The 18,102-nt window shown below is 37.5% G+C and overlaps 1 protein-coding gene across 2 annotated transcripts in view; it reads right to left on the reverse strand.

Annotated features, from left to right (window-relative positions):
- LOC138716549 (polycomb group protein Psc-like) overlaps positions 1 to 18,102 on the reverse strand; it is a 136,458-nt gene that overhangs the window by 56,751 nt on the left and 61,605 nt on the right. For both annotated transcript variants that reach the window (XM_069849708.1, XM_069849709.1), the window contains exon 3: positions 13,482 to 13,578. In XM_069849708.1, the coding sequence (XP_069705809.1) occupies positions 13,482 to 13,578 (97 nt within the window). The remainder of the gene's footprint in view (positions 1 to 13,481; positions 13,579 to 18,102) is intronic.

An 18,102-nucleotide genomic window follows, 5' to 3' on the forward strand; every position in this document is an offset into this window, starting at 1 on the left:
TATTATTATCAATATATTCACAACGTAGCTATTAACATATTCATAAATCGAGGTTACACATTAGAGAAGCGAATGTGCCAATAGAAAGGACAGGCTACCTAGTTTCTGATCATGCTGTCCCGAATGTAATCGGAAATGCTGAATTCAGGGACGTCATTTTAGTTTATGTTTGGGGAGGAGTAAGATATTTTAGGGAAGGCCTTATAAGATATATCACATGACGTACTCTATCACCATTTCCTCTGAAATGAGCTATTTTCCCCGCAAACTGAGGTAAACAACACCACAAAAAATATTCAGACCTTATCATAAGCACTTAACATATTTTAAAGTTAATTATTTTTTGTCCTCTTCTTAAGTATTTTTTATTACTTCAAGTCCAAATAGGGCTTAAATCATGGTTCATTTTTATGGTCAAGTTTACCCCACTTTACAGTTCATTTCCATTTTTATCCTGGTTAGGCCTACACCATATGTAATTTGCTGCACTTGCTGCTAATAGGTCCTATGACGTAGGTGCACCAAATGAATACACATAATTTTATTGACTAAGAAGTTTTAATTTTAATAAAATAAAAATATTTACAATAGGTAATATCCACTAATGTAGCAAAAGATAACGCCTTGGTTTCACTGAATATGGATCTAGTCATTAACTCCCTTGTTTTTTTTATTTCTCACGCGTTTGTAACAGTGAAATATTTAAATATTAAAAATACAGTTCTTACATTTTTTTTAGCAATACCACAGTCTAGTACATATAGTCACGAAGCTCAATACGTAGGGAATATGCCTTCCATGACAGTTGAACTTCAGTTGCTAGCCACTAGGATCGCTACTATTGGACAGTCTATTTTTCCTAGCACTCTCAGTTGCTAACTGATTGGAGCATTGTAACAAATCACAACAAATCACCTTAAACTTCGTGATTGTATGTACTAGACTGTGGTAATACTACTCAGTTATTAATTTTTAAAATCCTAATCCGCCCGCTGACGCCTATGGCTGAATAATAATAATAATAATAATAATAATAATAATAATAATAATAATAATAATAATTATTATTATTATTATTATTATTATTTTATATTATTATAAAAAGGTAAAAAGGTAAAGGTATCCCCGTAACATGCCATGAAGGCACTTGGGGGGCATGGAGGTAGAGCCCCATGCTTTCCGTGACCTCGGCACTAGAATGAGGTGGTGTGGTCGGCACCACGCTCTGACCGCCTTTTACCCCCGGGAAAGACCCGGTACTCAATTTTATAGAAGGCTGAGTGAACCTTGGGGCCGTTCTGAGAGTTTGGCAACGAGAAAAAATCCTGTCACCACCTGGAATCGAACCCCGGACCTTCCAGTCCGTAGCCAGCTGCTCTACCAACTGAGCTACCCGGCCGCTTTATATTATTATACAGGCTAATAAAATAAATATACTTTTGGAAGCTAACCGACCGATGAATTTAACCACTACTGAAGAATGAGAAAAGTTTGATTCGCAATAACATGTTAAGTATGTATGTATGTATGTATGTATGTATGTATGTATGTATGTATGTATGTATGTATGTATGTATGTATGTATGTATGTATGTATGTATCCAATGCCTACTCACTTCACTTTACGTGATTCGGGTTCCGCATATTGCGGATATATGCCAGAACTGTGACCCATTTTCTAGTTGCACACCACTTCGACGGGCCACGTTATGCACGAAGTGTATCTGTGGAGAGTTATGTCGTGTACTAAGGTGAGTTATGTGTAAGTGTTCGTGAAAGTGTAGTGTATGGAATGAATGAGGATGGTGATGAAGATGAGGAAGGGAGAAGGGCAAACCCGGTGCCGGCACGTAGCCTACTCCTGTCGAATAGCACCAAGGGGGCCGCCAGGCTTAACGTTCCAATCCGACGGACGAATCACTATCAACAGTGACATTTACCTTCTCTTCATATGTACTGCGGAGAAATTTTGGATTTAACCCAGGCATATTGGTGCACAATCTAGTGATTAGAAGTTGTACTCCGCCATCTCTCCCAGTCCCGAGGTAGAAATGTTACATGAAAATTTCTTACCCCGCTGGGGATCGAACCCGGGCCGGCTATCGGTGGCAATAACATGTTAAGTCTAATCACGAAATTTACAGTAGCCTATGATATTCTTCTACAATAAAGGCTGGTTCACGACAAACCGGGAAAATTTTACATCATACTGCGCATCATTAAAGTCTTAAATCACAACTAGCACATCTTTATTTATTAATCCAGGACTAATGTGCTTACTTTTACGGCTAAAACAACCGCCTGTCGTAAAACTGTGTGTACTACGAATGACCGAGCCACACGTCTTTTTTTATCTCTGCTTCGGGTAGGGTCTGATAGCCATGGACCTATACAAGCTGTAATGTTACTGTTACAAATTAATCATTTCCGCTACGTAAGCATGTCATGCGCAGACTCAAACGCGCAAACCAAAGGCGAAGAGAGCAAAATAAATTCGTTATTTTTATAACACAGCGTGTACAGAACCAGAAACAAATAGAAGTGCTTAATATATTCCATTCTTTTCGCTATAATAGAAGTTTGATAAAAACATAGACTACTATGTGACACAGAAGTGGTTGACAAATGGGAAACATTAGATCTACTGATTGTAAAACTGAAATAAGACAGTATTGTACAAACTAACATAACGATGTGTTCCCTCCAAGATGTCCGTAATATGAGTGATCTTTTTCACTTGTACTGTTAGATTGGCAGCACATTTTCACCTTTTGTACGGCTAGAATTCTCCACCTTTTGTGTCCTTATCAGTTTTCCTAAATTAGTTTCTGTGGAATACATAAAATTAATAGTGTACATACACTGAAGTAGGTCATGGTACGATAAACAACAATGCTACAGTTAACATTACTATTTATTGTTTGCAGTTGAGATATTGATACACTATTCATTGAACGTTGAAGGGATTAAGTTGATTCCTGAACAGTGAGTGGTACAGTAGAGAATCTAATTGCAGAATATTGAAATCTGCACGTTTTCACCCATACAAATTACAGCATTTACACACAATGCAGAAGAAGATCCACTCAAGAGGCGAACATAAATATTGCAACTGGATCACACAGCGTTTGCGAACTGATCCATCCTTCCTTCAGCATGTCCTGTTCTTTCTGGATGGGCACACTCATACACAAAATACACGATACTGGTTCAAAGAAAAACCAAGATGGATGCGTGAAGCTAACAACCCTGGTGCTTCAAAAGTTATGGTGTGGTGTGGAATATTACCTACGTGATATCGTTGTGGGACCATATTTCTTTGATCAAAATGTCAACCAAAATACATATGGGGAATTGCTGGACAGCAGTGTAATGGAGTTCCTGCATGATTTGTCACTGAACAAACGGATAAGAATGTGGTTTCAACAAGATGAGGCCAAGACACATTATGCTCTAATAGTTCGCCAGAAACTAAATAAGATGTTCGGTGTGCACTGGTTGGACGAGGTGGACCTCCACGGTCATCAGACCTCACACCCCTTGATTCTTTTTCTATGGGGAAACAGCACGTTTTTCAACAATGCCTACATATATAGAAGATTTGAAACAAAGGATCACCCATGTTATCACCTGCAACACTTCTAAGCGTGACAGAAGAATGTAAGGATCGAGTGAGGCACCGTCTTCAAGTAAACAGAGCACATTTTGAACATTTGCGGTAGTGAACATACTATATACAATTGTATTTCCAATTAGAGTAATGATTCCCATTTGTCGACTGACTTCTGTATCACATGGTATAGGCCTAATACGTGTTTAGCAAACAGAAGTTCTAATTTGTTTTCTTGTCGCTTGGACAGATTGTTAGATAATTATTTTAGAAAACTCTGTCAATTACGCTATATTACGGACTGAGATAAAAATATGAGCCCTGTTTATCACATGTACGTGCATCGTGCTACAATAGATTATCTTCTTTTCCCTACAACACGATGTTATATACAAAGACACCATTGGACTTGAATGGAATAGACCTCACGGCCCTAACTCTGCCAAAATAAATAAGTAAATAAATAAATAAAAATAAATTAATAAAAATAAATAAGTAAATAAATAAACAAATACATAATATTATCGTTGTTATTAATATTAATATAATAATAATAATAATAATAATAATAATAATAATAATAATAATAATAATAATAATAATAATAATAATTATTATTATTATTATTATTATTATTATTATTATTATCGGGCTTGTTACAGATTCGTACAAATATGAAGGCCAACCAGAGGTTTTAATGGCTTTTCTGTTCGCTAAAATATGATACTAAATAAAAAGAATTACTTCACATTAATAAGACTCTGCACAGAAATAGAAAGCGCAAACATAAGTTTTAATACCCTACTTCGACTTCATTTCTGTAGAAGACACATTTAGATACATAAAATGCCGTATTGGCCACATAACTACAGAAAACAGAGAATCATTACAGACTTTTTTTCCAAATTAAGAAGTTACATCGAAAGAGACAAAGAGACGTCTCGTTTCTCACATACCCTACGTTGAGAGCAACCTAAGTTCTCAGTTTTGGTCACGTTGCTTTTACTAATCGATGTTGTCACCATCTTGTGCAATAGCATATGCAGGCTACGCAACTCTTGCGAAATGATGAGTGAACAATATTCTTCACTGTATTAAGCGTAAAGAGAAAATTGTTTGATGCTACAAAGAACATATTTTGAGGTTTTAAGACGACACACGTTTCTTGCAGCCCTCACACCGAAGTAGTTTTCGGCCTGCTGTCCGTACAGGTACAGCGATTTCTCAGACTATTGAGCACATTTTGGTATTTACGGCTCAGTTCAAATGATTAGCTTCTTCTTTTCTTGATATTAGACTCAGAGCCTGTTCTATTCAGAGATATAATGAAAATTCTAGGCTTGAACAATTAGATAGGCAGACTAACTCTAGCCGTTACGGAAATAAAGCAGATAAATAACGCTATTTTTCTATAAACAATTATATTTGTACTAAATGCAGTCAGGATGTCACATTTAACAGCAATAGTAGCAGTTGCAGTGACTTGTTGTAGTAGTAGCAGTAGTAGTAGTAATAGTAGTAGTGGAAGCAGCGGTAGTAGTGGCAGTGGCAGCAGCAACAGTGGGCCTAGTAGTAACAATAGTAGTAGTAGTGCTAGTAGCAATAGTGCTGGTAGTAGTAGCTAGTGGTGGTAGTGGTAGTAGTCGTGATGGTGGTAGTGATAGTAGTAGTAGTGGTGGTAATGGTAGTAGTAGTTGTAGTAGTAGTAGTAGTAGTAGTAGTAGTAGTAATAGTAGTAGTTAAATGTTATGTTTTATTTAACGACGCTCGCAACTGCAGAGATTATATCAGCGTCGCCGGATGTGCCGGAATTTTGTCCCGCAGGAGTTCTTTTACATTCCAGTAAATCTACTGACATGAGCCTGTCGCATTTAAGCACACTTAAATGCCATCGACCTGGCCCGGGATCGAACCCGTAACCTTGGGCATAGAAGGCCAGCGCTATACCAACTCGCCAACCAGGTCGAATAGTAGTAGTAGTAGTAGTAGTAGTAGTAGTAGCAGTAGCAGTAGTAGTAATAGTGGTAGTGCTAGCTTTTTAGTTGGTTATTTTACGATGCTTTATCAACTGCTATGGTTATCTAGCCTCTGAATGAGATGAAGATGATAATGCCAGCGAAATGAGTCCAGGGTCCAGAGCCGAAAGTTACCCAGCATTTGCTATTAATGGGTTGAGCAAAAACTCCAGAAAAGCCTCAACCAGGTAACTTGTCCCGACCAGGATTTGAACCCGAATCCGCTAGTTTCACGGTCAGACATGCTGTTACTCCACAGCGGTGAACATTAGTGGTAGTAGCAGTGGTGAAAGTGATAGTAATAGTGGTATGGTTATGGTGATAGTGGATGTAATAGCACTACACCACGGAGGACTGTAGCAACAGTATTAACAGCTTGCTGATTAGAAGTAATAGTACTAGCAACAGCAGATCTGATGACAGTAGCAGCAAATGATCAGTAGCCCATGCCTCAATGTCATGACTCCTCGCTTCTTCCAGCAGTAGGCCTACGATGGAATTTGGAATTCTGTTCCGACTATTTTCTTCAGACCTCTGCAGGGAGGTTCGTGTTATTTATTCATAACAGAATGTGGATCGTTACATACTGTAAGCCTGCATGCAGAGAAGTGAATCTTGCCAGTCCAGGCGAGTCGCTGTTCTGCCGGGCTGTAGTGTGTCCATCTTGAGGACGAATGAAAAAAAAAATATTTGATTCTTTATCACGCTGAAGTTAAATAAAGTTTTAATGATTTTTTCTTCTTCATTTCCTGTTTGAAAATTAAAAATGAAGTTAATAGCAGAAAACAATAATTCAGGTTGTGAGGTCCTCAAAGTAGACTAGAAAAAAGTGTGTTCATAAAGCAAATGTTTTAAATATGGCTCCGAAATGTGTACTGTCTATACTGTACACGCCGTCTCTAAGAGAGGAGATTCTAAACATCCTCTAGCACCTGTCCCTGTCCTCAAAAGGGAGGGTTGCCCTATATTCTGTTAACTGGGAATTTTGAGAGAAAATGTATATTTGATATCATAGTTTCACGAATTTGAAAGTAAATAGCTACGTTTATTGTACAGTAGTGGCAAAAAAACCGGACCGGACCCTTGTAGCTGATTTCAGAGCCTTGTTCACTCCTGAGCACAATAGACTGCTAACTAAGACTTTAGTGGTTCGAATCCTGCCTGGGAAGGAAACTTTTTTTTGTTTCTTCTTCAAATTTATTCCCAATACCTTTCGATTGCTGGTAAAATTCATGTTCTGGGAATAATAAGTTAATTAAGTAGTAAAATATTACGAATACAAATTAAAATTATAATTACACATACTTAATATGTTATACTGAAAAAATAATTCAATAACGAACTATTTATAATCGGCCGTTCCTCTGCAGGACCATAATATGTTGTTGTTTAGTAAACTGCCCGAAGACAGTCGGAACCTCATAAGGCCTCACTCATGAGGCAACTAAGCCATGAGATAAAGGGGTAGGGTGGCCAGTTCCTTTCTTCCTCCATTACATACATCGCTGAGTAGTAACATATTACACTAGTCAGACTTTAGATGTATACATACAATTGTTCTTCCTCTGACACACATTGTCAAGTGAGATGCACTGCCTCACAATAGATGTAGGCCTACATATCAGCCAGAACCTCAATCAGAGGTAGACCATAATAATAGTCAACATTATTAATTTTATTTTATGTGCGACATACATTCTCTTTGTGTTTTTATTCATAGACTTGTCAGTCTCTATCCCCTAGCGATTTATTTAATTAGTTATACCTGCCTTTTTTTCCTGTTTCCCTTTAACAATGCAAAGTTACTCGTAGGGTAGACAGATGCTTTTCGAAGTCCTTTCTTTTGCCTTTTTACTTCAATTTTTTAGTCTCTATTTTCATTTTAATGCCTTTTGCTCATTTTTTTAATTTTAAAAAGCCTGAACACATCATTTCAGTGTTTTAACATTGGCTGTATATTCCTCATGGTTTGCAGAGTCATTCTTAATAATATTATACATTTTAATTTGAAACGTACAAAAAAAAAGTTATCACATTACAGGTCCCGAAAGGCCCTTAGGATGCCGGGATGTTAAGCTCCCATCTCATGAGACAATCAGTATAAATTTTATAATATTACGTAGCGAATCGTCTCTTTATGTGCAAGAAAATACCTTACTTACTTACAAATGGCTTTTAAGGAACCCGAAGGTTCATTGCCACCCTCACATAAGCCCGCCATCGGTCCCTATCCCGTGCAAGATTAATCCAGTCCCTATCATCATATCCCACCTCCCTCAAATCCATTTTAATATTATCCTCCCATCTACGTCTCGGCCTCCCCAAAGGTATTTTTCCCTCCGGTCTTCCGACTAACACTCTATATGCATTTCTGGATTCGCCCATACGTGCTACATGCCCTGCCCATCGCAAACGTCTGGATTTAATGTTCCTAATTATGTCAGGTGAAGAATACAATGCGTGCAGTTCTGCGTTGTGTAACTTTCTCCATTCTCCTGTAACTTCATCCCTCTTAGCCCCAAATATTTTCCTAAGCGCCTTATTGTAGGGATTCGTAACAAGTTGTCTTTTTACGGTGATGGGTTGTTAGCCCTTCGCCCAACCCCCAAGCTGGAGGACCACCCCTTATCGGCTGTCCACGACTGCTTATTCAATATATTCACAGCTACCCTCCATATCTGGAAGCCGTCTCCTCTATCCGCAACCTGAGGACGCGCCATGCCGTGGTGATAGGGACCCACAATACATGGTGCAAGAAAATACCTACCACTAAAATCTGTCAGAAGCTGAGTGAACCCATGGCCATAACTCGGCCGGAAGAATAAGATTATTGGAGAAAACCCCTTAATCCTATCGAAAATCGAACCTGCGTTGTCTCGACTTATATCGCAATACCATCACGTGCATAAAATTAAAAAACACTGCCTTGAATAGTTGACATAACAACATAAAATCTGTGTTGTTAGCTATATTCGTAGAGGCCATCATTTAAATGACTAAATCTCATATCCCACTTCATATTCCTATTGAAAGCATGCATCCTATAAGCATCAGTCGACCTAACAATGAAGGAGTACTACATAAAGCAATTCAACGAAAATTTACGCTACTTAAAAGATGAGATTAAAGAAGATTGATTCCCATGCGCAGAGAGATCACGCTCCAATGCATGAAACAAATCACTGAATCAGAACAACAAGGTGAACTGACAAACTTGATGAAAGAACGTTATGCTGCGCATTTCAATATGTTAAGGACTACACTGTAACGAATTCTATAGCCTATTGTCTGTGATGTTGGATGACATTAGAAGGACAACCTTATAAAGTCACCATTTGCATTGTTATGTTTTATAGCAATCAAGTAGGAAACATTCTTAAATATATTTTGGTTTGTGTTTAAAGGCTGGTTCACAATAAACCGGAAACGAGAATCGGAACGAAAACGAAAGCGGTAAAATTGTTAAAATGTGTACAATTAAATGTGAGCATTTACAATTAACGAAAAGCTTGCCGGAGCCCGGAATCGGGAACGGAGAGTTGGCCAAGTTTCAACTTTGGCGTTCACGTTTCCGATCACAGCCCACTAGATTCATTCTATTGCTTCTAAAAGCTATTTTGTCGTAGTATATTTTGTAGTAAGAAGACCGTGACATAACCTATGCATTATTTTGTTCTGTGCTGTGCATCATGGAGCGAGTTTTATTTGATTAGATTCTAATATTGCGTGTTGAGAAAAATCCCCACGTTTACGATAAGCGGCGCGCCTCGTATAAAGATGAGAAAATGAAGGAGAATACGTGGCTTTCAATAGCTGCATCTTTGAACATAAGTGAATCATATTTTATTACTGTATTGGTTGTATTACACACTACATATTCATGCTTCAATTCAATAACTACTGTTGTGTTCATTTTTGTTCTGTTACAAATGTTTCTTCTCTAATTATTTCACGTTATGGTAGACTTAAAATAGGTTGTGATAATAAAGATGCATGGGCATATTTATAGTACCGTAGTTTTGAGGGTGTTAGAAACAATAGACTGTGACGGTTCTATTTTGCATTGCCTGTAATGAGGCGATATTAGCGATCCTAGTGGTGAGCAACTATCTAATGTTTGCATATTTACTACGTATTGAGCTTCGCGACTGTATATACTAGGCTGTGACCGTACCTAATGAAATGGTTTCAGTTGAAATTTCGAAGTTGGTTAACCTCTGTTTATGTTCGCTGTCTTGTACTCATGAGAGAACGCCATTGGTCAATTATTCACACATGACGTCAGAATGCGTAATATCGACTTTACATACCGTTATTGACATGCATATCGATATGCACAGTCGTCTACGTTCTCGGTTTATTGTGAATCAAATATGTTCATATTCACGTCCTCTGCTTCTCGTTTTCATTCTGGTTCTCGTTCCCGGTTTATTGTGAACCAGCCTTAACTCTTCCTCTACGTACTCAACTTCGAAAGCACGCACATTAATACAGAACCATCTTCCCATGTGTAAACAAAGCTCAAGAGGAAGTGTTAGAATTTACATCTATCTGCCCGTCTATCTCCTGAAATATTAATGAAGCAATATCTTCCTTGCCTAATGATAGTAACAGCATTTCATTTAAAGAAACAGTTACGTAGAGCTACACCATAAGGTATCCTACTTTCGTTTATACCTGCAACTGGAATTCTGAAACGAAAAGTTGTTTCCGCTGAATGTCAAATGCAGAGTGAGATGCCGTATTAATCCCAGTGCAATATTTATTATTCCCAGAATACACTGCAACCGCAACTACTACTGTGTTCACTAGTTTGCATACACCTCAGGCAATGCCGCTTATCGATTAGCACACCGAAAACAAAATAAAACGGATAGAACCGGTTTTGAATTTGCTTCTGGAACTCTTGCCAGATAGTAGGCATTCCATCAGCAGCTAACATGAAAATGAATAATACGTTTGTGATGCATTTGTAACATAAACTTTACACCAGAAAACACGTATTTCAATTCAGATTAGTGATCTGTAAAATAGGCTGTAAGTAGCCTATTGAGAATTATTATACCTGTCATTGGAACTGTTTGACTTAAAGTCCACATTTTTTTAACAGAATTAGATATATTTAAGGGTACCCATGAATGAATTTTGAAGAAATTTTCTCAAAATCACAATTTTATTCTTTGACATAAAATACTACATACCTCCGTCTATAAAAAAAGCATCACCAGTACGATAGCGCCATTTTTGAAGTTCATACGCCAATTTTAAAAGTTCCGTGGTGCTTTAAATTCCGACGCCCTCGTGTATACTTAAAGACGGCCTTGCTGCGACACGCTCAGTTTTGCACTGTTTTCTCATACTTTAAATTTTCAGCATTTTCATTCCTATAAAATTATCCTTGTGAAGCAGATTTTGCGATAGTTCACAGATATGTAGTGAATAAAATTACTCTGGATTTTATGGTGAATACAATTTCAATATTTTTTTTTTCAGTTTCTTAACTTTTTTTTATTTTTAAGAAAAAAAAATTATACATTTAAAAAATTCTAGAGGCTTATCTAATCAATCTACATGGAAACCCAGGGCAATTTAAATAAATATATGTCTGGTGAGCCTATTCACAAATTATGAGAACGAAAAAAAGAAAATTGTCACGGAAGGGGCTTTCTGAGTTACTCGCCTCTCCCCCCAAATGTAAACTTGCCCATAACTTGTGAACCATGAAAGCTAAAAGGACAGATTTTTGTGAGTTCTTTAGTTATATTGGTATAAACCTATGGTACAAATTTGAAAAATCTAGCTTTTATATTTTAGTATTTCGTAATTTCACTCATGGGTACCCTTAACATTTCAATAATGATTTTATACATATTTTGAGCCACTAATTACTAATATAGGCCTAATTTAATTCAATGAAAATCTTTGAACTATTTTTTATGTGTCTATTTCAGTATTTCTACTTAAATACAGTGTGTGTCACAAATAATTACATATTTTTTTAGGGATGATTGGTTAGGTCGTGGCAACATTTTAAGTAAGGGAACGTAAGGTCCTCGACATGTAATTTCGGCACAATGCAATGCTAAATTGTCATCTATCCACTTGTAAGTTAGGCAGCCGGCAGAGCACTTAGAAGTCTACTTTAGTTTATTTAGGTCTACACTGGTATGCCACCTTTCAAAAATGTTATACTCTACAGCTTATCAGCTGACTGCTCATTTCATGGTGTGCTACTCGTCTAGACGAATGTGTCCTGGAATTGTCTTCTTTTCTTATCAACCATCGTCAAAGGTTTGTATGATCTCACACCACTTGATTTTTATTTATGACAACAAATGAAGCCTCTTGTGTGCCAGAACCCCGACAATACTCCGGAACAACCAGTAGGCCTAGCACTAATTGCCGCTGCTGCAGGTGATCTTCAAAGTCCCACGGTGCGTGGTCCGGTGATCTGAGTTGTGTAGACAATGGCAGACACTTGGAATTCTTATTGCGAGATAGGCCTACTCTCCAGTAAATTTGAATAAAAACTCATATTTCACTCCTACTGCCCTCTCTTCTTTAGACATCCTGTGCTTAAGACCCCATACCACTGCAGCATTTTTTTAATCTCTCTGTATTGTTCCCTCTTTCATCCCACGGTCACTACCACGGCAGCACCGTCTGCGTATCCTCCAGGTTACGCAAAGACGACTTTGGCCAAAATGACTCATCGGGGACACCATGTTCCTATCCTTAAAATGTTCGTCTAGACTCAACCTATCATCCCTAAAAAATTCTGCTCATTTCTGAAACACTCTCTAGCAATTATTTTATTAAGAATGGCGATATTAACAGCGTAGTGATCGCGTTTTATTATTATTGTAACATTCGTTAAGGGTAAGCTTACGCATGAGTGTGAAACTACGAAATTCTAAACTATAACAGCCAGAGTTTTCAAATTTGTACATAAGTGTATACTAATATAACCAAAGAACTCACAAACATTTGTCCTTCTAGCTCTCATGATTCACAAGTTATGGGTAAGCTTACATTTTTGGGGGACAGTAACTCTAAAAAGGCCCTTGCGTAACAATTTTCTTCTTTTTCGTTCTCATAATTTGTGAATAGGCTCATCACACATATACTTATTTAAATTGCCCTGGGTTTCCATATAGGTTGATTAGATAAGCATCTAGAATTTTTTAAATACTGTGTAATTTTTTCTCAAAAATGAAAAAAATTGTAGGAAACTGAAAAAATATATATATTGAAATTGTATTCACCATAAAACCCAGAGCAATTTTTATTCACTACATATCTGTGAACTTCAATACCAAATTTGAACTGTCTATCACAAAATCTGCTTCGTAAGGAGCATTTTACAGGAATGAAATGCTGAAAATATAAAGTGTGAGAAAACAGTGTAAAACTGAGCGTGTTGCAGCTGGAATTTAAAGCACCACGGAACTTTTAAAATTGGCGTGTGAACTTTAAAAATGGCGCTACCGTACTGGTGGTGATATATTTTTTTTTTAGTAGAGGGAGGTATATAGTAGGTCTATTTTATAATGTCAAAAAACAAAATTGTGATTTTTGAGAAAATTTCTTCACAATTCACTCAGGGGTACCCTTAAATGCACTGAAAACAAATATTAAATACAAAACAAAAACGTTAATAGTCTTCATATGCATTATTGTAATCAACAATAGGCTTATAGCCTAAATTATAGGCCTAACAGTTATTAGATATGTGCAGTCAGTAACGCCTAATTTCTATTAATTACAATTACACATCACGTAGACCTATAGTTTTCCTTACAAATAACATATTTGTGTAATCATCCCATACGTAATTAAAATGGCACGTTACTTACTTTATGTTAAGAAACGGCTTCGCTTTGTGGATCTGCACATCACAGATCGGACAAAAGCTGTTGCACTCCAGGTACTTAATCAGGCAGCTTCGGCAGACTGAAACAAACAGATATGTCAGTAACAGCAATAGTTACAATGGTGCCTACATGCTGGATTCAAATGCAATAAACGTGTTGCGAAATGTCCCTACAATGTGGGTTCTTATGTGTAGGTGATGTCTCGCCTATAAAAGTTTTAGGCCTACTGTACAGGCGACATTAAAGGTAAAGCTATTGTATTAGTCGAGAAGACTGTTGCACCTGGATCATAGTGCATATTGAATCACTTTTTTGTTTCTCATTTTTTCTGCTGCCTAGCCGACTCAAACTGAAGTAGAATGTAGAGAAAGCCGCTAGGTAGCTCTAGTCACAGTTCCGGTTTGATTTGTTACAAAGTGCGAGTTCTTTCGACGAAACAATTTTTTTGGTACCAAAAGTAATATTTCGTTCATTGCAATATGTTTTCTAACACGAAACGAAATTGTATTTGTAACTATCACTCGAATACGGTGTGCTCCCTATCATCTGGTGAGTAAATACATGTGCTAATTTCCATGATTTATTCTCATCTCTAATTTAGGCAGCCATATTTGTTTAAACGTGCACTCTCTTGTACCTTGCTTGGATCACAAAATATCTCGCACCAAGGAACATGTTCCATGGTACATGAAGCTATCGATTTTTGTTTTTGTTTTATTTTAAGATCATGCCACGAAGTAATTCTGGAGTTAAGAGGACCCCAATTAATCCGGATGCCTTGAAGAAATCAGTTACGGCTTCTCTAGGAAATAAAATTTCAATTAGAGAAGCCTGCAAATGATGGAAAATACATTTTTAAAATTATTGTGAGCTTTTACAGCTATAGTTATACAGCTATAGTATGGCTTTACCAACAACCAAAAATGTATTTAAAAATAGGCTTAAGGACTTTACTAATAGACGGTAATTATACACAGTATTTAAAGGGTGTAAATGATATTTTGTTATTGAAGTGTTGTATCAGTGAAGAATTATGTTGTGTCAGTGAAGCTTTATAGTTTATAGTGGTAGTGCAAAGTATTTGAACAGTGAAATGTTTTTGAAGTGTTAGTGAAATCAGGATAGAATCAGTGAAATGTGTCGTAGTTCCAGTGCAGTGAGTGAGTTGACAGCGAAATGAGTGTAATGTTGAAAGGTACTTGTGCAGATATGAACATATCATACTCGTGGGTTTTAGTTCGAACTTAGGCTTAAGATACAAATTAGATTTATTTTAATGTTATTTTAAGTGATCGTGCTTCATTTAATTTAGGATACTGTATTCCCTATTATTATTATTATTATTATTATTATTATTATTATTATTATTATTATTATTATTATTATTATTATTATTATAAGTAATAATTATTAGTATTATTAATTGTATTTTTAATTAACAAGTTTATTATTGTCATTATTGAGTGTAATTAGTTACCACTGCCACCGGGTATATACCCATTGCAGTGTGAATAAATACATACATCAATATTATAATATTTCCACCTATATTCCCTGTTCCAAGGTACACGAACCTGTTGTACCATGGAACACTTTACATATTCCTACATTTTATTTTTTTCATCCTTAATAAATTTGTAAAACAGGAAACTACCTGTAAAAAGTTGTAAAGGAATCTTCAATGATTATTTTAGGCATTTTATAGAAAACGTTCATATCCCAAAATTAAAAATAAATAAATAAAATTGAAAAGTGATTCAAGGTACAACAGTCTCCCTTAAAATATATACAGGATATTTCAACAGTAACAAATAAATAACCAGTAAATGTCACATTCATTGTGATCTCTGCCGTGGCTGCGCGGACAGATTATCAACTTATCACGCAGGCGATCTGAATTCGAATCCCTGTCAGACTTGGAATTTTTATTGGAAAAAAAAAAAACTAGGCTATACAGAGAGTAAGTTGTGTCGGACAACGCCACAGTTGCAGATTTTCTCGGGGTTTTGCCCTGTACCCAATATAGGCATCGACATTATTCCGTCAACATTTCTTCAGTTCATTATCATTTCACCGGTTGACGACGTGCGGAGAAGGCTGGTCCAGACTTGTGGGGTTGACTGTACATTCTCTGGAGTCATCATATCAGAACACAAGACAAAATTGTAAGCCTAACGTTTTGACTTGAAAACTCTGACGTCACCCGTGACAAGATGGTCTTTGTGTCTTGTGGTTTTCCTTACGGTTATTTCCCTGATTGATAACTAAGCAAGTCTATTAGGGGACAACAGAGCAACAGGCCAAAAATTGAGTACATAAACATTAGTCGCTGGCAACACCATCCTTAGCTGGCTGTCTCTGGTTTTCTCTTCTTTTTTTTTTTACTTGGTTATTTAATGACGCTGTAGCAAACTACGATACTGGGTTAATTAGCGTCGATGGAATTGGTCATAGCCAGATGAGATCGAGGATTCGCCTTGAAAAAAGCCCCAACTAGATAATCTACACAAGCGGGAATCGAACCCACGCCCGAGCGCAACTCTGGATCAGCAGGTAAACGCGCTACCGCCTGAGCTACGCCGGTGGCTCCCGTGGTTTCTTTCAGGCGTTAACACTAATGTCGTGATGAGCCCTTGGAGAAATGGGCCACGGACTTGGCACCCACCAGTATTCATTTCGAATTTCCAAATTTTCTCATGCATTTTTTTTCGTCTAGCAACGGATACCCTTGGCAAAACGGAGCTTCCCAACTCCATTAGGCGTCGGGGACAGAGTTTTATTGTACCTTGTTTTTTTCACTATACCATGCAGGCTGTCCTTAATGTTAAGTTTTAGTTGCCATGGTAATATTTTACACTGCACAGGTACAATTAGAACATAGTTAAAAATGCAAGGAAAAAGTTTTTGATGTCACTTTACTGGTTGACGGTTTTTAGGCTTTTCCCCCTGAAAAATTTACTCAACTCCCTTCAGTGGCACGGTATGAAGGAAGTGAGACAAATGATCTTTAGGCTAAGAGCTTACATAAAGGTTAAGATAGTTCCAAGAGCCCTTGCAAGGACCTTTTAAATGCTTCTCCTCCCTTTTCCCCATTCATTCATTGTGGTCAGCAGGCATTGAACTCCATAGATATTTCCTTTCAGCTCCATTTCCTCTTACAATGACGCGTTTTCACGCACCTTTTAAAATGTCTCCCTCCCAAGTCCCCATTCATTCACATGCACTAGAAAATGGATGTAGGCCTAATACCACGGACAAAGTCTTAATTGTCGCAGAACATTGCCATTGCATGCGCTCCAGATAGTTACATGCAACATGCACTCTGCAATGAACTCCGGGGTTAAGGAAAACTGATTCGTAAGCCACACTCAATTTGGCACGCACAGGCGTAGGCTAGCATGTTTGAAAACATGGACTGCGGGCACAGTGGAACAACTAGACAGGATCCCACATCCACCGGACCCAGCCTGTGGAACTGCCAGACTTACCACGCTGCGGGCTGGTAATGATCGCACGACTCTGAAGTGAGCTCGCATTGCTTCCTCTGGTTTTACTTGTTCGAATCCAAAAGGATAAGTAGGATTAGTTTCGGAAAGCAGGGAAATTGTTTAGACAAATCAATGAGGTTCGCCACAAACGGAAATGGTTAGTGTCTGAAGGGACGATGTGTTGACGGATGGGCGGGTGGGTTGTGGCTTTCGGGCGGGCTCTTGTATGGGCTAGTGGTCTCGCTTTCGAACGGATGGAAAGTGACGGATAACTGAACTTACGGGTAGGAAGGACCATCAACTTGGCTGCAAGAATTGAAGCTATACAGCAATTACAGTAATAATAAAACTAAACAATTACATCAACATAACCAAGAACTGTATACCTTATTTTATGTTAATATAATTCTGCTTCAGTTCACGTTAGTGAATGGATGAATGGACTGAAAGATGAGATTACTATTCTTAGAAATGAACAAGGACAAATTCAGACAGATTAAAAAGACACATAGGGCAGACAGGGAAAATTCAGATAGATCAGACAGACAGGACGGAGAGAACAGATCCAGACAGATCAAACAGAAAGATAGGACAGATTCAGACAAGGCAGATAAAACAGATTTTGACAGGTAAGACAGACAGGACAAATTCAGACAGATTAAAAAGACAGGACAGATTCAGACATTAAAAAGACAGACAGGACAAATTCAGACAGATTAAAAAGACGGATAGGAAATATAGGACAGATTCAGACAGATCAGATAGATAGGACAGAGAGGACAAATTCAGACAGATTAAAAAGAAATTGGACAGATAGGACAGACAGGGCAGATTTAGACAGATAGGATAGAAAGGACAGATTTAGACAGATAGGACAAACACGACAAATTCAGACAGATTGGACAGACAGGATAGATTTAGACAGATAGGATAGAAAAGACAGATTTAGACAGATAGGACAGACAGGACAAATTCACACAAATAGGACAGACAGGACAAATTCAGACAGATTAAAAAGACAGGTAGGGCAGACAGGATAGATTCAGACAGATAGAACAGACAAGACAGATTAAAAAGACAGCTAGGGCAGACAGGACAGATTCAGACAGATAGAA

Source organism: Periplaneta americana, chromosome 16 (assembly GCF_040183065.1).
Source record: "Periplaneta americana isolate PAMFEO1 chromosome 16, P.americana_PAMFEO1_priV1, whole genome shotgun sequence".
NCBI classification, from domain to species: Eukaryota; Metazoa; Arthropoda; class Insecta; order Blattodea; family Blattidae; genus Periplaneta; species Periplaneta americana.